At 38.4% G+C, this 23,240-nt stretch overlaps 2 protein-coding genes across 3 annotated transcripts; both read right to left on the reverse strand.

The window, feature by feature from the left end:
• Positions 1-3,477: 3,477 nt before the first annotated feature.
• Positions 3,478-3,978, reverse strand: LOC143632139 (YDG domain-containing protein At5g47150-like). The gene has a single exon (XM_077100721.1). It carries the CDS (start codon positions 3,976-3,978, stop codon positions 3,478-3,480), a length of 501 nt encoding a protein of 166 aa, XP_076956836.1.
• Positions 3,554-17,876, reverse strand: LOC143630965 (uncharacterized). 2 transcript variants are annotated; one of them, XR_013153268.1, is made up of 3 exons: positions 17,420-17,876; positions 3,937-4,253; positions 3,554-3,658 (listed from the first exon to the last, which is right to left on the reverse strand). XR_013153268.1 is itself a non-coding variant. In XM_077099850.1 (2 exons), the coding sequence occupies exons 1-2, from the start codon at positions 17,862-17,864 to the stop codon at positions 4,060-4,062; spliced, it is 639 nt and encodes a 212-aa protein (XP_076955965.1). In that variant the 5' UTR covers positions 17,865-17,876; the 3' UTR covers positions 3,934-4,059. The 2 variants fall into 2 exon arrangements, 1 of the variants encoding a protein (XP_076955965.1); XM_077099850.1 differs by lacking the exon at positions 3,554-3,658 and having other exon boundaries at positions 3,934-4,253.
• Positions 17,877-23,240: the final 5,364 nt, after the last annotated feature.

Here is a 23,240-nt window from a genome sequence, read left to right on the forward strand (position 1 = left end):
CACTCAAATCCGAGTTCGTTTGATATGGTTTTGGTCTATTCGAATTATTCGAGCAAAAACATCAAAGGTACGTTTTGGTTAAAAATGTTTACTTTTCGTGTACGGATTTACATGAAAATTGACAGGATGATAGATCGGATCATGATTATTGATAAATTTATGAACTTGATAGTACACGGGTTAGTTGGCTCGTTTCGGGTAAAACAAGTAGTGTTCGGTTTGCGAAAAGGACGGGTAAACGAAGTCGGTTTTGCATGAAACTTGGTAGGATAGTAAATCAGACCCTATTATGTGAGAAAGATGTAAACTTTAACATAAATAAGTTGTTTGGAATAAAAAACGGGTAAATGGGGTAAGATCCCGGTTTTGCGGCGATGACGGCGCCGGAAAGACGGCGCCGAAAAAACGTATACGAGGATGAAAAGAATATTAAAACCCTAACCCTAATTCGTTATGTGAAACTAACGAATTAAAGGTAATTCGTTAACGGACTAGCCTTAATTCGTGAACTGATTCGTTAATGAAGGAATGACGAACTAGCTCCGATTCGTTAAATAATTCGTTATGATGATTCGTTAAGGAAGAACAACGAACTAGCTTCAACTCAGTTAAGCCAGTTCGTTATAAAAGAGCAGTTCGTGATAAAGAGTCCAGTTCTCTATAAGGGTTAATTCGTTATAAAGGCCAATTCGTTATGTGACATTCGTTAAAGACTAGGATAACGAATCACATAATGTATGATAGCGAATCAGATAACGAATCAGGTGATTCGTTACTCACCCAGTTCGCTATATTCTGAATAACGAATTAGAAGTTTGAAAGAATGACAGAAAGGTCCTTGGACTTAGAATAAATGGTTTAATTACATATTATCCCCTAGACTTTATTAATTTATGAAAGATACCTTCAAAGGTTAACGTGTAACGATTAACTAACCGGGTAATGACTCAATGGAGTAAAATCGGCTTAACGCTTATGATTAGTTAAGTAAGCATTAAGAAGGGCTAGAACAATATTTAATATTGTATCTATTAAACAGTTAGTCGCGCACAGCAAAGGAAGGGAATAACCTTAAACGGCGGACACAACCAATATCAGGTGAGTTTCTAGCCCCATTCCTTGTTATGTTTTCGGGTTTGTGTGCATACTCGATGTGATAGTTAATACACTCACCTTAAATGGTAAGTGTATGCCATGTATGATATATGTGATAGATACGATTGATTGCTTGTCGGTACGTGAACGATCTTCGGATATTGCACGTACTGTCAGGTTATAAATAAAGATATGAATATTGTATGTAATGTAAGGATGATGTATGAACGTTATGAAAGAAAGCTTGTCGGTACGTGAACGATCTTCACATACTGCACGTATTGACAGGAAAGGTAATATGTAGTATGCCAAGTATGAAATATGTATGTATGAAAGTACGTGATGAAATGGGTATGTACGAAGGGATGATTATATATAATATGAAAGGTAAGTATGGTTAGAAAGGGAACCGACCCTAATAATGTCGGTCAATGTAGGGAACTGATCCTAATGATATCGGCGAATGTAGGGGACCGACCCTAATAATGTCGGCGAATGTAGGGAACCGACCCTAATGATATCGACGAATGTAGGGGACCGACCCTAATAATGTCGGCGAATGCAGGGAACCGACCGTAATAATGTCGGCGAATGTAGGGAACCGACCCTAATGATATCGGCGAATGTAGGAGACCGACCCTAATAATGTCGGCGAATGCAGGGAACCGACCCTAATAATGTCGGCGAATGTAGAGAACCGACCCTAATAACCATACCGACACACGATCATGGCACAACATCATTGCTCGATACACGGAGATTTAACCATCCCGACACACGGTGATGGCACATCATAACTCCTCGACACACAGAGATTTAACCATCCCTACTCACGGTTATGGAATATCATCACCGAAAACTTCAACTCGATGAACACCAAAACTAAGTTGATGCATGACCTTGTCACACTCCGTTATACCGGCAAACTTAAAACACCTTCTAATTCCCTCACCATTACTTGTTTTGTTCTCAAATTCGAACCCAAACGTGCACACCTGCTATCCTATATGACAGCCCGTTTCCGTTGTTACTAGTAGCCTTTTTTTTATTGTCAAGGCAGCCTTGAAACAACCTACGATCCGCTGTCAACTACTTCCGCAACCTGGATACGTTTGATCGGAAACTCACCGAGATGGAACCTGGACACACCTTCCTTCGATCGGTTTCTCGGTTTTAAACATACTAAAACAGTCGACCTCGCTTCCTTCGACTATGCTTGGTTCAATCACTAGCCCAATAAACAAAACTAGATCGAGACACTGGATCGGAAAACACCAAAACTTTTTATATTTTTCCCCTCCTTTTCTCGACGCCTTCAACTACAAGAACAACCAATATATTTGATCTTAATTTCAAAGTTGATGTGAGGTTGACTTTTGTGATTCCAGTGGGTTAGCCTCGAACAAAAAGAAAGCAACAAACAATATAATAATATATATATTATACTTTCATAATGTAAATAGAAGAACTGCCGATTGCCGTCTTCAAACCTAAACAATCTTCTGTCCGCCTGCTCGTTAATCGACAACTACTATCTTTATTTTAGTTAGATCGAGCACAAACAACTACAGCTAGGTTTAACAACTACGGCTACCCAAGACTAGGTTTAATCAACCAACTCTTTTGTGATCGTGTTCTTTACTGCGATCGGTTTGTTTGCTGCTGCGGTCGGCCTTTTCCTTCTTTATCCGGTTATCAATAATCGCCTCTTGTTCTTGATCACTGCCACAACGAACTGGTCCCTAAAGGTCGTTGCCTTCTCTACTCCGCGTTACGACTCTCGAAACGGATTTTTTTGTTCACCAAGCTCATATACCACTTGTTAAACTTTGAGCAAGCGAATCAAGAACGCAAGCACGGGATTTGATCAACACGCGATCGACTCTTTTATTAAGAAAACGGCAAACGAGAAAAACTTAATAATTAACTAACACATTGAACCTATGGTATATATAAACCAATGGTTTCTAATCCTATACTAACTCAAATACTGAATTTGAAACCAAATACAGTTAGGATTAAAGATAAGACTAACTTATCTAAATAATAAACTAATTATTATTATATCAAATATTCTCCGAGATTCTAGGAGTCATCAATCCGATTTAGTGTTGGATACGTTTAACATTCTCTTGGTGGATTAATGGGAAATAAGATTTGGATATTGGAAAGTTTAATCTTGAATTGGAATTTGGAAATGCTAAATGTTGGATGAATGTAATTTGATTGTTTAAAATATAACATCTTAGAACTTCATGACTTATGTATATTTCAACAACAGATGGCCCATAACTAGCTAAAACAAGAGAACTAAACATGCTAACTGTATTCATAAGAAAAAAAAAAGTTACAAATACTGAACAATAGAACTGATATCAGTAGCTAGCATTCAACATTTGGTGAATTGCAGGCTGCCCATGGTACTCTATTTAAATGATACTTGAACATTGTCTTGCCATCTTCATTTCTATGCCGTGTATAATGATTCGCAACATACAAACCATCATACACAAACACCTCATCCTTACCAAATTTAAGCTTCTTAATCACTCGGATCACAGTTCTCTCATCCATACTGTTCTTCAACGCCACAATACCGCGTTTAAGTTCTCGATCTTCTGGTAGCGATTTAGGCCCTAAGAATTTAAGACCACTATGACCACCATGACCACAATATATCAACATATCAGCAGATCTGGGGTCATTTGCGTACCGATGAGAATCAACGATACTTATGGCCAAGTTTTTTCCTTCAATATTGGTATAATCAATACCTGATTGAAGTTGGCAGTGAAGACCGGTCATCTTTAGTTGTGCCCTGTATTTGAACTTATCACCAACTTGTACACCACATATGGGGCCTAAGCTCTTTACGGGCTCCATCCATTTGAACATTTGTTTTGTTAATTTGACTGCTTCCAAAGGAACCCTCCAGTTACCAATCTTTTCCCCGTTTATCTTTATTCAGTTTTCATGCGAAAGTTGGGGGTAGACTTGATCAAAGACATTCATTGCTTCTTTGATCTTCTCACGTTTCTCGTTTTCCTTTTGTGATGCAGTAGTTGTGACTGCTGATTTTTGGGCCTCGCTGTCTTTTGAGCCAAAAGAAGATTTCTTTCTGCGTAATTCTTCTGGTTGAAATCTTTTAGCCTCACCATCTGAGTCAACATTTTCAGAATTTTTGATAGGCTTTTCCCTTGATACATGAACGGTGGTGGTGACCTTTGGCTGTTGGTCATGAAACGCTGTTAGAGGGTCCCAAAACTTGACCTTTCCAGCAGGTTTTGAGCTGGATGAAGGTTTGAGTCTGCTGACTTCTGGTTGCTTCTTGCTTTTGAGTTTGTCTTGCTCAAAAGACTGTGAATTCAATGAACCTTCCTTAATGTTAACGCGCGAGTTGATCTTCACATTAACATCAGCGTCTGCACCATTTAAAGGCTGCAACGGCTTCCTCACTGTTACAGTGGTGGCGGCTTTCGATTTGTGGGCACCACCGTTGTTTGAACTTCCGAGATCCCAAAATTTCACTTCACCACTTGGTGGTCTTGTGCCAGTAAAATCAGTGGGCCGACCGAATTCATTTGGCCTCAAGCTACCCATCAGTTTCTTATTTTCCACATATGAGTGGACATTTGTCAAATTCCTCAATGGCTTTGTGTCTGATTCTTTGATTCCACAATTTGCAAGAGGGAAATTGTGAACTATTTGCACCATCAGTTTTGTGTTCCTGATCAGCTTCTCGAGATGGCGATCGTTAGAATCCTCAGACGACCACTTTCTAGGAACAATCGGCACACCACATACGGGGCCTAAGCTCTTTACAGACTCCATCCATTTCACCATTTGTTTGGTTAGTTTGACAGCCTCCAAACAGTGAGCAATCTTTTTCCCCTTCATCTTCATTCTGTTTACTTGCAATACATATATGAATATTCATCAACAATCAACCCTATAAGGTTATGGTTGCATCAAATTTAGAGTGAAGATTAAAATCAAAGGGGGTGATGAGAATAGTTACGATGGCGTTGGTGGATAGTTCGAGTGAGGACAATGGCGAATTACTGCGCCGCAGTGTGGTGATTGTAGTGGTTGCAGGGTAATTGTAGTGGTTGCGGGTTTTAAAAAGGAAGCCTTCGTATTTATAACGGATTTAAATGCTTAAGAGTGTTAACGGATACATTTTAAAATTTATTTAATTACCTAACGGATACATTTCAAAATTTGAATTGAATTCTTAAGGGTATTAACGGATACATTTTAAATTCTATTCAATTACCTAACGGATACATTTCAAAATGTGAATTGAATTCTTAAGGGTGTTAACGGATATATTTTAATTTTATTCAATTTTGTAACGGATACATTTCAAAATTGAATTGAATGCTTCAGGGTGTTAACGGACACATTTCAAAATTTATTCAATATATGTAACGAATACATTTCAAATTAACTTTTATTCGTTATATTATCATAAAAATCAATATTATTGGATCATATTGGTATATATAACAATTGCCAAGTTTGGTGTCGCGAAGTCCCGACTGGGTCACTTGGCGGCACCTCATTGGTCATTAACATTTTTTAGTTACGATAGCGTAAAGAACATAACAGAAACCGACCGAATTCATGTATAGCCGTAGAATCACAACCTCAACGCTCGGGACCGACAACGCTGACGGTAGCTTTCTACATTTCATTGAAAATGTGACATGATTGCACCTGACGGTATGCTATTATTTAGCCATGTTTGTTGTATTTAGTTATAATTAGGGTTTTAGCCCATGTAGTTGGTTAAAGCCCATGGGCCTTTTATGGGTTGAAAGCTAGGGTTTGTTTGTGTATAAATAGATGTAGTTGTCTTTGTATTATTCACACATTCAAGTAATAAACATTACTTTCACTACAACCATCTTCTTCTTTACATGGTATCAGAGCTACGGCTCTCGATCCAAACCCTAGCCGCGATCTGACCCGAACCCGAGTCTGACCAGCCGTCACCAGCAGCCTTCAGATCTGAAACAAGCTCCTGCCTTATTGTTCTGTCCTGTCACGAAATCCTTTTTTTTCGACCGTGAAAGTATTGTTCACCGACGAGCACTGTTCACCGGAAAACTGTTCACCGGAATACTGTTCATGCGGAATCACTGTTCACTGGAGTACTGTTCATTGCCGGAAATCACTGTTCCCGCCGGAAGTTACTGTTCAGCCTGGAAATTACTGTTCACGCCGGAAGTTACTGTTTACTGCCGGAAGTTACTGTTCGTTTGCCGGAATTTCTGTTCACTGCCGGAAAGTTACTGTTCGCTGCCGGAATTACTGTTCGCTGCCGGGATTTACTGTTCACGACGAGTAACTGTTTACGCCGGAATCTGTTCCCGCCCTCCACCCGCACTTGTTACTGTTCACAGTCAATTTTCAGTTTCGTGTATCACTATGGGCGAAAATAAATACATGTATACATTTACTAAAGAGGAGCATGATCTTATTCAACGGTTTCTTACCTCCCAGTTGCCTCATCCTCAAACCAGCTCGGCACATTCAGGTAAACCTTCTAGCCTTGACTTATCACCCATCATGGGTGATTGATTCTGGAGCCACACATCACATGACTGGGAATCGGGGTATTTTTTCTAGTCTTCAAAATGTTTCCCATGCACCGGTACGTCTTGCCGATGGATCTTCATGTCCCGTTCTCGGCATAGGATCCATCAGTAACTCAGAAAACCTAAAACTGTCTTCTATCCTATTTGTTCCTAAATTTCCTACCAGTCTTTGTTCAGTGAGTCAGATTACCAAACAAAACAACTGTTCTGTGACCTTTTACCCAACTCACTGCGTTTTTCATGAACTAGGAACAAACCGGGTAATTGGTATTGGTTTTGAGTCAGGAGGTCTCTATCGTATATCCCCGTTTTCGCATCCTGTAGCAAACTTATGTGATTCCGTTGTCAGGGAGGCTTACTGTCGGTTAGGTCATCCATCTACAGCGTTTCTGAGGCAAATGCGACCAGATTTACCACTTTCGTCTTTTAATTTTCATTGTGAGTCGTGTCAACTTGGTAAACATACCAGGCGTCCCTATCCCCCTAGGGTGCCCAATCGAGTCAGTTCTTGTATTGAACTGTTGCATTCTGATGTATGGGGTCCTTGACCTATCAAATCTACGTTGGGTTTTGAATATTTTATTACCTTTATTGATGACTATTCTCGCACTACTTGGGTTTATTTGTTGAAATCTCGTAGTGAGGTATTTTCCATATTTCGAGAATTTAATGCTTATGTTCAAAACCAATTTAACACCACCATTAAAACTTTACGATCTGATAATGCTAAAGAATACTTTTCCACCGACTTTTCTTCATACTTAAAAACCAACGGCATTATTCATGAATCATCGTGTGCTTATACATCTCAACAAAATGGTGTGTCCGAACGCAAAAATCGTCACATATTGGATGTTGCTCGCACAATCATGATCCAATCACGTGTTCCTCATCGTTTTTGGGGAGATGCCGTTCTCACTGCCACATATCTGATTAACCGCATGCCCTCAACCGTTCTTCATGGTATAACACCGTTTTTTGTACTATTTCCCAACGATGATCCATTTCCCCTCGCACCTAAAGTATTTGGTTGCGTCGCCTATGTTCATGACCATCGTCCGAAAACCATCAAACTTGATCCCCGAGCCATTCGTTGTGTCTTTCTTGGTTACTCACGGGTTCAAAAAGGGTATCGATGCTATAGCCCATCACTTCACCGATACTTTACTAGTGACGATGTCACTTTTCACGAGTCTCCTTACTTTCCCGAGTGTTCCACTCCTGTTTCTGACCCGTTTCCCGACCTCGATATACCCACATCTCCCTTCCTCCCCACCATTCCTGTGTCGATTCCCTCTACCGATCCAATCTCTGCTGATTCTGACCCACCGACAGAACCTCCGCCACTGCTTTTCACATATGCTAGGCGAGGTAAGGGTCAAATATCAGAGACACTTGATTCACATTCAGGCCACAACCCCGAAATACCCTCAGATCCTCCGTCTGCATCCGAACAATCTACACCTCTCACTGATACATCCTTACCCGATCCGACACCTTTACCAGAAGCTACCCCAGATACACCCGTTTATGATCCTCCTGGTGCACCACTACCCGATATACCTATTTCTTTTCGCAAAGAACCCCGGAAATGCACTCGTTACCCAATTCAGGACTATGTTGCCTACACCCGCCTATCTCCTGAATCTCATGCGTACACCACTACTCTTATTCCTACCCGATTCCCAAAAATGTGACGAGCGCTCTCGCTCACCCAGGATGGCGAAAGGCTATGGAAGACGAAATTGGGGCTCTAAAGTCCAATCATACATGGGATCTTGAAACACTTCCTAAAGGGAAGCTTATTGTTGGTTGTCGTTGGGTGTTTACGGTTAAACTACACCCGGACGGCTCCTTACACCGCTTGAAGGCTCGGTTGGTCGCAAAAGGGTATTCTCAGGCATATGGCATTGATTATAATGAAACCTTCTCGCCAGTTGCTAAAATGCCATCTGTCCGTATTTGTATTGCTCTTGCTGCCATTAATCATTGGCCGCTCCACCAGCTTGATGTCAAGAACGCCTTTCTTAATGGTGTTCTTGAGGAGGAGGTATATATGGAGCAGCCACCAGGGTTCGTTGTTGAGGAGGAGGCCTCGAAAGTTTGTAGACTACGTCGTTCTCTATATGGTCGTAAACAGTCTCCCAGGGCATGGTTTGGTCGATTCTCTAGTGTTATGGGACAGTTTGGGATGACTCGGAGTGCCTACGATCACTCTGTCTTCTTTAGACACCAGAAAGGAAAGAGGATTATCGTAGTTGTTTATGTGGATGACATTATAATCACAGGTGATGACGAGGTCGGGATCACCGAACTCAAGCAGTTTCTTCAGTCTCAGTTTCAGGTCAGCGACTTAGGTTGATTGAGGTATTTCCTTGGCATAGAAGTTTCTCGCTCTCCACAAGGAATACTTCTCTCCCAACGAAAGTATGTCCTTGATATGTTGACTGAATGTGGCTTACTGGGTTGTAAACCTGTTGATACCCCAATGCTTCCTACAAAGAAACTCCTCCCAAAGGAAGGAGATCCAATGAAAGATCCTGAGCGATACAGACGGTTGGTTGGTAAACTTAATTATTTAACCGTCACACGACCGGATATCTCCTTTACTTTTAGTGTTCTACTGAGCCAATTTATGGCTGCGCCATACACCGGTCACTGGGATGCTGCCATTCGTGTCTTAAGATATCTTAAGACCTCACCTGGTTTGAGTATATTATACTCTGATCAGGGTCATTGTCGTGTGGGTGCCTTCACGGAAGAAGGAGATGGTCGGATATCAGGGTTCTCAGATGCAGATTGGGCAGGTTGTCCGATTTCTCGACGATCTACCACCGGATATTGTGTGTTTGTTGGAGGAAATCTTGTATCATGGAAGAGTAAGAAGCAACACACGGTTTCCCGGTCGAGTGCCGAATCGGAGTATAGAGCCATGGCAGATGTAACATCAGAGATGACATGGGTACGTCGTCTTCTCAAAGAACTCGGGGTTGTTTCTAATGACTTGATGCGGTTATACTGTGATAGTCAATCAACCATTCACATAGCCAAGAATCAAGTATTTCATGAGAGGACAAAACATATTGAGGTCGACTGCCACCTTATCAGAGATCGAGTAGTAGGCACACAAACTGATCCTCCATCCATTCAACCAGTTCATGTGAAGACAAATTTTCAGCTAGCAGACATTCTAACTAAACCGCTCCGGAAAGCTCATATAGATTTTATTTGTAACAAGTTGGGCATGATTAACATCTATGCTCCAACTTGAGGAGGAGTGTTAGTTGTATTTAGTTATAATTAGGGTTTTAGCCCATGTAGTTGGTTAAAGCCCATGGGCCTTTTATGAGTTGAAAGCTAGGGTTTGTTTGTGTATAAATAGATGTAGTTGTCTTTGTATTATTCACACATTCAAGTAATAAACATTACTTTCACTACAACCATCTTCTTCTTTACAAGCCACAATAGTAAGTTGTTACAACCAGTGTCCCTTCAAAACGACAATTTGCATACTCTGATCCGATTTTGTTTCATCAATCAGGTAAACAAATCAACCTTTGTAATATATATGATTATTACATTCTCGACAACTACTTTCCACTACCTAGTCCTTCCCTCACAGTCACCGCTGCTATTACCTATTTTGAAACTTGTTCTTTGTCCCTCTTCCCTCAACTTCTGGTTACTCGAAGTGTTACCACCATCTCATACATTGTTAATGTCAGCCATATAATTTTGCTAGGAGCTTGAGATCGAGAGATGTCTTTTGATGAAGCCACATGGAAGATGAAGAAAGCTGCACGTCGGACAAGGATGTTATGGATTTTTGGTTATTTATTAGATAGGGATATGATGACATATAGTACAACCCCAATAGAAGTTTTAATGCCAATAAATAACTATGGCCGTTCCCAGGTATATTCACTTATGCAAAATCTTACAATACTAATAAACAAAAATAATGATGTTTAGGTGTCATAACCATATTCATTCCTAGATTAAAATTTCATACTAATATTCTAATCTCTCTTCTCCTTAATCCATGCTATCCATTGGTCATTGGTAAAAATGATTTGACCCATGAGTTACATCTCAAGAAATAATGCATACATTAATGACTATTTACAATAATATAAAACCTAAAACATAATTTTGCTCAATGTATACATTACTTTTTATTAAAGATGTCAACACATGTTTTAACAACAGGGACTCATGAATTCAGTTTGAATTATGCGAGACTTCTCATTTAATATATATAAATTTTTAATTATGCTATTTAATTTAAAATTTCAATTAATGTAATTATTAATTTTATATTTTTAATTTAAAAATATAAACGTACTCATTTTTAAAAAAAAATTTAGCATTGAAACAATGATCGGTTATACCTAAAGAAATTTGGAGTCCTGTGTAACAACTCGGTTTTTCCAAAATAATATTTTTGTTCATTGACCCGACTCGTTTTACATTCGGGAAACTTTATCGATAAACCATAACCCAAACCAGGACCCAAATTCAGTTTCTTGTACCCGAATACCCAATTGGCTAGCTTGGACCATAATTTTCGTTGCTAACATAGAAATTGAATCAACTATTACGTTATACATGCCTATTTCGGCTCAACCGTTCATCTAATTTGGGTAAACACGATCACAATGATTCGTTTACCTTATTTGCCCTAGCCGACACCTCATGAGACGCATTATATAAGCTACGAACAGTTATAACTCAATTAAACTTGCATATAGAACCGCTAAGCCGTCGCCTACTGCAACCCCATAACCAATTGGATTAACAAGGCTGCTGTGTCGTGTTCCCGTTCTTGTTCCCTGCCGGCTACATATGGATACAATTAACCCTTGATCGGACATCGTTAGAGGTAATCAATTAGTGTAACAAGTTCGTCTTTACCCACTAATCATTAACCCTAATTTTAATCGTTTAATCGTATAACAGTTTAACCAAATCGGATCTCTAGGGTTTGTTTGATTAGTTATCTGCTTCTGTTAAGTTATATCTATTTAAAACTATTTTCTAACCAGATGAGCCACCAGCCCAGTTGACTGGTGCGCCCTTAGCCGAGCTTTCTAGTGAGGGGTCACGGTTTCGATCCCTGCTAACCCTGGCTTTTAGTTAAATTTTTGGCATTTTTCTTTTAAAGCTATTTAATATGTATAGTAATAACAATAATGAATAAATAAACTATTTTACTAGAAACCGATCACATATATACTTATTTTCTCACGTCTTTGTCCGGGTATGTACATATATGTGTATTTAGATATACATATATGTATATATACGTATATATAATGCCATGTAAACTAATATTTTTGGTTATATATATATATATATATATATATATATATATATATATATATATATATATATATAAATGGACAAACTTATTAAATGTTTTAACAAACTAATAAATATTTTAAAGATTTATTTTACTTAATAATATTTCTATATAATAAAATTCATCGTAACACTTTTTTAAATGGATTAATAAACTAGTAATTATTGAAGATATGTTTTACTTATATAATACCTTTATATAATATACTTTGTTTATAATTTGGCAAACCAATAGTTTTTCATATAATAACTTTATATATAATTAAATATTATATTACATATAAGTAAAAAGAATATTTTACGACTTAATTAGTGAACTCGTTTATCCGATCTAGTTGACTAACTTAGCGTATCTCCGTATTCTTTTTCCTTATTAGGCCTTATCGTCAACGTGCGTGATCCGCTTTCGTTATTTTTATTGTTATCTATTCGCTATTGTTCGTCTATTGAGGTGAGTACCACATTCCCATATTTTACTTGTTTCCACTTTTTGGGGACATATGCGTAAATAATATTTCTTATACATACTTATACTTAAAACTGCAACTTTGTCTTATGTGTTAACAACTTATACCTTACTTGTTTATGTGCTTATTTGCTTTGTATGCTTTCGCATTCGGAGAGGTCCAACATAATCTCAGTCTAGTATGATCATACGCCAGTCGAAAGCCTTTGTGCTTCTCGACATCTCAGTTATACTTGCTCATTTGGTTATTTTGTTATTCTCATATGACTTGTTGCAGCTACGTATTTTGTTATATATATACTATATGTACAACTAAACTGGTGTGTTGCTCACTCAACATGTGTTGTTGACAAAACTTTATTTTATACGCATATGCAGGTTGGTGAAGACTTAGTGAAGAATTTAGCTAGAAGAATATTTTAATCAAGAAATATAAAATTTGTATTGTTGTATGAATAATGTACTTGTTTGTATTTGATTTATTTGATAATTGAATTCAATTAATAGATATTGTCATTTAAATATTGTGCATGATAGTAACCTTGAGAGCTGTGACAATCAGTTCGCGCCCCGGCATTCCGCCGTAGGTTGGGGTGTGACATCCTGTAATTTAGATTTTTTTAAAAAGTTATATAACCGAATTCTTTGTTTTTTGGAAATTGTAAAATTTCGTTTTTTAATTCCATAAACATTTATTACATAATCAATTTCAACAAAACAAATCTTATGTTACTTTACTAATAAAACAAAGTGTTGATGCTTAAGTGTCAAGCCTACATTCACTCATAGCTTAATTTTTCATCATAATTTCTAATATCTCATCTCATTCTTCCTAACTATCCATTAGTTAAAACCATTTTATCAGTTGGGTTATAGCATCGTTAGATGGATTTTATTAACTATTTAAAGGTGTATAAATGCCACATTTTATAATCACCATTCAAGAATTGATGCTAAATATAATCAATTATTGGGTTGGTTGTTGTTTTTCAACATTGCATAAAGTATATATTTAGGTGTGCATATATGTAATCTTATGACATTATACTATAAAATATTGTCTATATGCACATTAATCATCATCTTTTAAACATTGTTACACGAAAAATTACATTAAGTTCATATTATCCACCATGTGTATTACACATAGTGAAAACATGAAGAAGATACATTTTATAAGTCGTGAAACGTGAAAAATTTATTATTCATAAATCGTTTACTTTGTCTAATACATTAATTTACATGGTAAATGAGACCTAAAAATGATGTTTACAAATTTGAAAATACTTTTTTGTATACAAAATTTGTATCACATGTTGCGCTTAATGTGAAGACACCTTTTGGACATGCAATCCTATTACCAAATTGTGTTTGTCGCATTTCGGACTACAGTTGTATCACATGTTTCATTCTGATTTGACATGAGACAATCATCGAATACTTATGGATCATTTTAAAAAATGGTGATTTTGGTTCATTTCAATACAACTTCAATAAAAACTAATATAGCCTCAAAGGCTTGTGTAGGCACTTGCATTTATAGCAACTCGGTTTATCATCATCATCAATGCATCTTTTAGATTTATTATATGGTATGTAAGCTACACACAATTTCAATCATGAAAAGTCTTTTAAGAATCACAATTAAAATATCATACCTGATTTCTTAATTTATTTTTATCTTTCATTTCGTTTCTTTTTTTAAAATAATATAACTTATTTATTTTTATTATTTGACAAATCCCGTATAATACACGGGTTCAAAAACTAGTGTAGATATATGTGATTAATAAAAATAGATTACGAGCTGTTAAAGAAATTATTAATAACCAAACGTATTATATTCTACTGAAAGTTGAAACAATTGATATAGTTTGTAAAAGAAAAAGAAAAACGAATCAGTGTCATCATCTGGGTGTATATTAGACTAAAAGGTGTGGATGTCATTTTTCTTCTCACTTTATAGTGTCATGTCAGCGCCACATCATATGCCACTTCACTTCACCATCTTTCATAGAACTATGGAAATTGTTACCAATTCACCACTTTCCTCTCTTTTAAAATTAAATAAAAATATTGATATAAGTAAAATTAATTTAATATAACTTAAATAAAAATATTAAATTAAGTACAAATGTAAAATAAAAAAAAATATTAAATTTCAAGTATCCATCGTTGTCGGATAGTCAAAAAAACATAAATATATTTCGACAAGCTTATCAAGGTCGTTTACGAGACAAAAAACTCTTTTTTTCAAAACTAATATTTTTTTGTTAAAATTTATACCGGGGTGTTCATAAAAAAATATTATAGAAACCTATCTACTTAGTTTTTTTTAAGAAAATTAACAAAAACATGTTAATAACTAAAAGCTATTAACCTACTCAAATAATTGTCTCAAGTTTTTTTTTAAATACAATTAAAATCTATACTATTTAATAAATAAAGCATTCTAAATGCCATATGTCATCACTATATTTATCCTTACAAAATTTTCCCTCCTCTCTCTCATATTAAGTATATTTCTCTTTTTAATATTTCATTTTCAATTTTAATAATTCCATCCTAATTTAAAGAATTAATACCATCATAAATTTGTTAATTTGTTTAATATAAAATATATTGCATTAGTTATTAATATTAGATTTTTATAAGTAACCAATAGAAAACGGGTGGGTTTGTTTAACCGATTAAATTATCAAACATTGTTCATGTCAAAACAATTTAAGATCAGAATGAGTTTTGGTCCACGAGTTGGTTTAAAAACGTAGCCATCTACAACTAAGTTTTAATATAGAAAATAACAAAGAAATAATTTATGAATTTTCTAACAACTTTTTATTTCCAAATTACGTAATGTGTAATTTTTTTACCGTCTAATATATCTTTATATATGTGATGTATTTTTTTTTTGTATTTCACATTATGTTATTATTTAAAAAATTACTTATTCTAACCCGTGTGCTACACGGGTAACTAACATAGTATTAAATAAACACACATCATGTTAAGAAAAAGTACATCTTCTTTTCCACAACTCCACCCCATCAACCTGCAACTTCAGATCTCTCAAGTCACAACACATCCTCAAATTCCAATTTTTAGTCTTCTTCTCTATATTGTGGATTCAATAATTTAACACCCCATTTAAAAGATGGGAAGATTTTAAAGTTGGCCGGCAATTTCATCGGGAAATCTCCATCAAATTTTTACCGATTTATGAATTTGGGCGGCACCACCAACAACGGGGTGGTGTTTGCCAGCGGCACCGCCCGCCACCTCAGCAGTTGAGTGGCAAAACGGTTTCCATACCGTATAGCCAAACCCTTTATGGTCGAGTAGTCCAAACCCCGCAAAGTATCATTGTGTTCCTGAGTTTACTTAACGAAATAACAGAAAGGAAAGGAAAGCTTTTCATTCTTTCTTTTCCCTTTCTTCTCCTTTCTTTCTTTTCCTTTCTTCCCAATTCTATCCATTTTATAAAGAAAGTTTTCTCCTTACTTTTCTTCTTTAATCCTCCCGTTTTCCTTTTTTTCTATATCTTTCTTTTCTTTTCTTTCCTAAATCAAAACTGTAACATTTTAGAACTTCTTGCATTGTACTTTGTATGTTTTGACAATAAATATATATAAATTTTTTTTGGTGTTTGAAATTAGTTTGGTTATCAAATGATGATACTTTTTATAAGTATTCAAGATTCGAGTCTTTCTTTGAATTCTTCTTATCAAAGCTCGACCAACATCGGACCTGCAATAGAAAGCTCGCCGAACAATCAAATCGAGCTTGGTTTAACTCATTTCTTGGTCATATTATCAAACCATAATCAATTAAAGGCTTTTTGTGAACAATAAAATATTGTAAAAGACAGTTGTTATGAGTTCTATTGGTGGATTAACAGGAAATAAGATTTGGATATTGGAAAGTTTAATCCTGAATTGGAATTTGGAAATGCTACATGTTAGATGAATGTAATTTGATTGTTTAAAATATAAAACATTTTAGAACTTCATGACTTATGTATATTTCAACAACAAATGGCCCATAGCTAGCTAAAACAAGAGAACTAAACATGCTAACTTTAGTTCATAAGAAAAAAAAAGCTACAAATACTGAACAACAGAACTGATATCAGTAGCTAGCATTTAACATTTGGTGAAGTGCAGGCTCCCAGGTACTCTATTTAAATGATACTTGAACATTGTCTTGCCATCTTCATTTATATGTCGTGTATAATGATTCGCAACATACAAACCATCATACACAAACACCTCATCCTTATCAAATTTAAGCTTCTTAATCACTCGGATTACAGTTCTCTCATCCATACTGTTCTTCAACGCCAGATTACCGCGATTAAGTTCTTGATCTTCTGGTAGCGATTTAGGCCCTAAGAATTTAAGACCACTATGACCACCATGACCACAGTATATCAACAGATCAGCAGATCCGGTCTCATTTGCATACCGATGAGAGTCAACGATACTTATTGCCAAGTTTTTTCCCTCAATCTCGGTATAATCAATACCCGATTGAAGTTGGCAATAAAGACCAATCATCTTAAGATGTGCTCCGTATCTGAACTTATCCCCGATTTTTACACCACATATGGGGCCTAAGCTCTTTACAGGCTCCATCCATTTCAGCAGTTGTTTTGTTAATTTGACTGCTTCCAAAGGAACCCTCCAATTACCAATCTTTTCCCCATTTATCTTCATTCGGTTTTCATGCGAAAGTTGGGGGTAGACTTGATCAAAGACATGCACTGCTTCTTTGTTCTTCTCACGTTTCTCGCTTTCCTTTCTTGATGCAGTACTAGTGATTGTGACTTCTGACTTTTGGGCCGAAGATTTGTTTCGGCGCAATTCTTCTGGTTGAAGTCTTTTAGCCTGATCACCATTTGGATCAATATTTCCTGAGTTCTTCAACGGTTTTCCCCTTGATACATGAATGGTGGTGGTGACCTTTGGCTGTTGGTCATGCCCCGCTGTTAGAGGGTCCCAAAACTTAACCTTTCCAGCAGGCTTCGAGCTGGATGAAGGTTTGTTTCTGCCGACTTCTCGTTGCTTCTTGCTTTTGAGTTTGTCTTGCTCAAAAGATTGTGAATTCAATGAACTTTCCTTAATGTTAACGCGCGAGTTGATCTTCACATTAACATTAGCGTCTGCACCATTTAAAGGTTGCAACAGCTTCCTCACAGTTACAGTGGTGGTGACTTTCGGTTTGTGGGTGCCACCGTTGGTTGAACTTCTGGGATCCCAAAATTTAACCTTACCACTTGGTGGTCTTGTGCCAGTAAAATCAGTGGATCGGCCAAATTTATTTGGCTTTAAGCTACCCATCAGTTTCTTATTTTCCACATCTGAGTGGACATTTGTCAAATTCTTCAATGGCTTTGTGTCTGATTCTTTGATTCCACAATTTGCAAGAGGGAAATTGTGAACTGTTTGCACCATCAGTTTTGGTTTCTTGATCAGCTTCTCGAGATGGCGATCGTTAGAATCCTCAGACGACCACTTTCTAGGAACAAGTTGCGCCGCTATCCTCTTTTGAATCGCAAAGCCTATTCTACTAAATATAAATCATTGGTTCCTCGGGCTCTGCGAGTCACTGTGGACCACCTTCTGCACCCGCTCCAAGAAGCGAACCGCCTCAGGAGCTAGGGATCCAAAAGTGTCGAAGGCAAATGGAATGAACACGTGCTGATTCTCCAAACACAGTGTCTCATGCTTAGCAACCTTCCTAGACTCCGCTCTCAAAACCGCCTGTCCCGGTACGAAGCCACTGTCTCTCAGCCCCACCAACGAGGACACCCCAGTGAGGTCAACACACGCATGCTTACCCCCTGCCCAGCCAAACACAAGAACATCCGCAGGACGCATGGTAGATCTTCCCTCACGCGGATCAGTCAAAAAGTTAACAGGTGCCTCTTTCTTGGCTGAGATCCCGGCACGTCTATGCACATCCCATAACACATCTCTAACCTAGTCATGACGATACTTGAATCCCGACAATTCCTTACAGTGGAGGGTATGCTCACCGAATCTATCCAAACAAGCTTTTTTACAAATGGGGCATAATTCATCTGGAGGGAAAAGGGGAATCATAAGCCGGTATTTAAGGATGGCTCTGTATTCAACCGCCGACATCTATTGCCCAAGACCTTCAATTGGCACAACAGTCAAAAAATCCTGGGCATGAGCCCCCTTGAGACAAGCTAAAACTGCCTTTTGTCTCGGGGTCATATCGAATCGCTCCTCCAAATCATGTACGTGTTTACCATAAAGAGCACTCGCCAAGGTTTGTTGAGGTTTCTTGGGGGCGGTCTCCTTATCAGTAAAACCGCCTATATCAAGGTTCGGGAGCGTTGTTCCAATATTACCAAGTGCAAAAGAGTAGTCAGGATCTACCCCCGTAACACCAGCGTTTCGCAGGACGTGGTCTTGCAATTTCCACAACTGAGACCTGGAAGCCACAAATGCATATGCGGAGACATCCTCAGCCGAGAAAATTCCTAAGCCTCCGCAACGCATAGGGAAGGAATCCAACCTGGAGGTCCCCAAAATGCGGTCCTCCACACACAACAATATCTTCAAATTCCCCCGTAGGCCCGCATCAAAGATGGACACAGCCTCTTTGACATGTTCAGGTTGACAGGTCCGGAGCCCAAACACTAACTTAGCAACCCCCATGCACAAGCGTAACAAAAGGAGCTCACTTTGGGGGTCCCTCAGGTCCGGCAGGCGTTTCATAAGTTCAACCGCCCTCAAAGCTCTTTTAGTTGCCAAAGACCGAATAAACCCTGCATCCCGACTAACCGCTCCCCCCAAGAGTTTAACTCCCATCGCAGGCCTGCTAATCTCTCCAGGGAATAAACCCGACACTTTCTTCGAATTATCACATGATGGCCAAAAAACCTTTGTTTTTCGAATATTAAGCCTAAGCCCTAGAGACGCCCCCTCTGAGCGAATAATGCCCAACGCTCTAGCGACCTCCTCAGCCTTACTAATAATAGTGCCATCGTCTAAATACCAAGCATGGAAGGGCAAGGGACAGGTCCCCTGCACCCTAAGGATGAGCGGATGAAGGACCAACGCAAAAAAAAGAGGGCCAAGGGGGTCCCCTTGCTACACACCAGTAAAAGCCCTGATATGAGTATCCCCCACATATAAACGGGCGGGGCGGGCATATAAAAACTGGACCCATGGGAAGATGGATGGACATATGCAGCTAACTTCCCTGAGAAGGGTCGTCCGATCCACCTCGTTGAAGGCGTTAGAAAAATCAACAGTGAGCATAGCCAGGGACCCGTCAGAATGAAACGCGCTCAAAAATCTGTTAGCACTATGCAATACCGCTTCTGCCCCATTAGGGATCCCAACCCCGAATTGGAAATCCCCTAGATAAGCAGCCACCTTTTTCCCTATTTTACTCATAGCGACTTTCGACACCAATCTTCTCCAAATGGCCCCACTGCGATGGGTCTAATTCTATTGTCAGGCTTCAACAGGGGGTCAACGGTGCCGAAGCAATGAACTCCGCTAGAACTTTTGGACAAAGCCCCCCAAGCCACAAGTTGACAACATTAGTGATGGCCTTTAAGGCCAGAGGCGGTCGGAGACCCCTGGCCACAGAAAGCGTCTAAAATATGTTGGGCCCGCAAACCATCCCTCCCACAAGATGTACCTTTCGGGAAGGTTTTAATACATTCCAACACACAATCACCGTCCACCTGCAAGGCTGGTTCCGATGGCACGACGGAGGGCATGGTCGGGGGGTCCACCACAGGATGTTTATCAATCAATGCTCTCAAAGTATCCCCCCCGGCAGGCGCGACCCCGGATGAACACAGGACTTTGATCGCCGCTGTGTAATGGCCGTCCGCTACCTTCCGGAGGCACTGCTTGATATTGCCCCCCTCCCTCTTCTTTATGTTGACAATCCCACATCACTGGAAGTTCAAGGAGCGGTAGCACCAACTCTTCTAAACCTGCCCCATCTTTCCAAACAGCCAAAGCCCGCATAATGGAGCTACATTGAAGCGATTTCCTATTACCGGACCTTCGTTCTTGCCTAGTAGCCGGTTTGACAACACGTAACGTGCAACGAGGCAACAACAAAAGTTTAACCCAAGCCTCAATAGACCTCGGGGCATCCACCACTTTACGGAGCCCCCCTGACAAAGCCTGAGCAAAATCCATGGACACGCGGGCGGGATACTCTTGACAGTGGCAATAGGAATGGCGAGGACACGCTCAAGGAGAGCGACATCTACCACAAACGTCTCAGACTGACCACTCCCAATTTGAATTGAATGCTTAGGGGCGTTAACAGATACATTTCAAAATTTATTCAATTTTGTAACGGATACATTTCAAATTAAATTTTATTTATTATATTATCGTAAAATCAATATTATTGGATCATATTATTATTATACATAACCATTACCAAGTTTGCTGTCGCCAAGTCCCAACTGGGTCACTTAGCGGCACCTCATTGGTCATTAACATGTTTTAGCTATGGCAGCGTAACGAACATAACAGAAACATACTGAATTCATCTATAGCCGTAGACTCACAACCTCAACGCTCGGGACCAACTCTGACGTTTACAACGTCTGAGTTTACCAACCAACTTTCACCATTTGCGGATTTATGCGCACAAAGTGGCATAATACATGAATTAACCCCTCCTTATTCTCCACAATCAAATGGCATGGCGGAACGAAAGAACCGTACATTGAAAGAGATGATGAATGCCATGTTGGTTAGTTCTGGGGTGAGCCATGACATGTGGGGGGATGCCATTTTAACGACAAATTATCTTTTAAATAAGATACCTCTCAAGAATAGGGACGAGACTCCTTATAAGTTATGGAAGGGAAGAGAACCTTCGTACAAATACATGAAAGTGTGAGGGTGCCTAGCTAAAGTCACAGTACCACCTCCTCAATGCCTGGGACCGACAACACTTGGGTTTTACCACCGTTTGAGCCCATGACCTCATATTTCATACCTTTACCGTCTTATCACATCATCAAATAAAAAAACAAGCTGTTGAAACAAATAAAAGAAGCTAACAATTTTCATATACGTACCAAGTTGCATGAAGAAATACTTTAAATAACAACAAAAATGGATATATTGCTTAAATCCATAGCGTAAAAGGGAACTCGGTGTCTTTTTTGTTGTTGTTGGGGGTCGGGTGGGGGGGATACGTTTCTTAATTATAGTTAATTTAAAGTGTTAATCAACGTTGTTATTACATAAATGTCATGATTTAAGAAGTCACTTTAGACCTCAAAAGCTTGTTTCGTGTCCCTTGGTTTGGTTAAAAAAAAATTTGCGCGCTCCATGTAAATCTGAGTCTGTATGAATTTTTCATATAAAAACAATCTACAGGATGAAGGTATTGTGAAATGTCTACTTAATTAATAGGTTTGCATCTTAAACAAATGAGTCATTGAGTGATGCAATTTCAAAGAATTGTAAACAGATATACATCGCTAGCTAACTATATAACAGAAAATGGTTACAACAAACTAACAAAACAACTTGCTAGCTAGCTATAACAAACCAGAACAAGTATATATGCACGGAGAACTCCAACATCTGGTAATGAGCATACTAAGAGAAATTTAAGCTTAATTCATTTTCTTTTCTTAACGGTAGCGTATCATATATATAGATTTCTTTATTTTAGAACGGTTTACTCTCACACAATTTGAACCTACTCCTAATAAATCCACAACAATATCTAGCTAGTACTATGGAACTAGAACCCTCAGCCACTTTGGAAGAAACACCTTTACTACACACCTTGATATATACCTTTAGGTACAAGCCCGTTGGTTTAATATATGTGCTATACATTGTTGTGTACGTAAGTAACAATTTCTAATCAATGAACTAGTGTCGGAGCTTGGTCGCTGCAAAGTAGAGCAGTAAGCGCGCAACATACTAATTATATACAAACATTCAATTCTCTTATAAAACTTTCACACGGACCACACACATAATATCCATACAAAGTTGCATACTACATAGAGTTATTTTCTCATGCTTAAAGTAAAGAACACAAGTTTGAAATCCACAGCAACGTTTAGAAGTTTCATCATGAATGAGGTTAAATCGATCGACTAGTTAGAGGAAGAAGAACCGTTGAGGCAACTCTCCCAGCTTCCATACCGCGAACTGAAGCTTTTTCCACCTATTTTTTGCGAGTATTCAGACATTACAGCACACGCACTAGCATCCCATTTATTTGCCAGCTCTCTAAGACGCAATTTTCCAAGGAGATCAGCTAGCTTCTTGAGATGGCGATCGTTAGATTCCTCAGACGACCACTTTCTAGGAACAATCGGTACACCACATACGGGGCCTAAGCTCTTTACAGACTCCATCGATTTCACCATTTGTTTGGTTAGTTTGACAGCCTCCAAACAGTGAGCAATCTTTTTCCCCTTCATCTTCATTCTGTTTACTTGCAATACATATATGAATATTCGTCAATTTAGAGTAAAGATTAAAATCAAAGGGGTGATGAGAATAGTTACGATGGCGTTGGTGGATAGTTCGAGTGAGGACAATGGCGAATGGTTACGCCGCAGTGTGGTGATTTTAGTGGTTGTGGGGTGATTGTAGTGGTTGCGGGTTTTATAAAGGAAGCCTTCGTATTTATAACGGATTTAAATGCTTAAGGGTATTAACGGATAC

The sequence above is a fragment of the Bidens hawaiensis genome, unplaced genomic scaffold, assembly GCF_021521415.1.
Source record: "Bidens hawaiensis isolate Kalapana, Puna unplaced genomic scaffold, B.hawaiensis_p1.1 tig00000512_1, whole genome shotgun sequence".
In the NCBI taxonomy this organism is placed as follows: Eukaryota; Viridiplantae; Streptophyta; class Magnoliopsida; order Asterales; family Asteraceae; genus Bidens; species Bidens hawaiensis.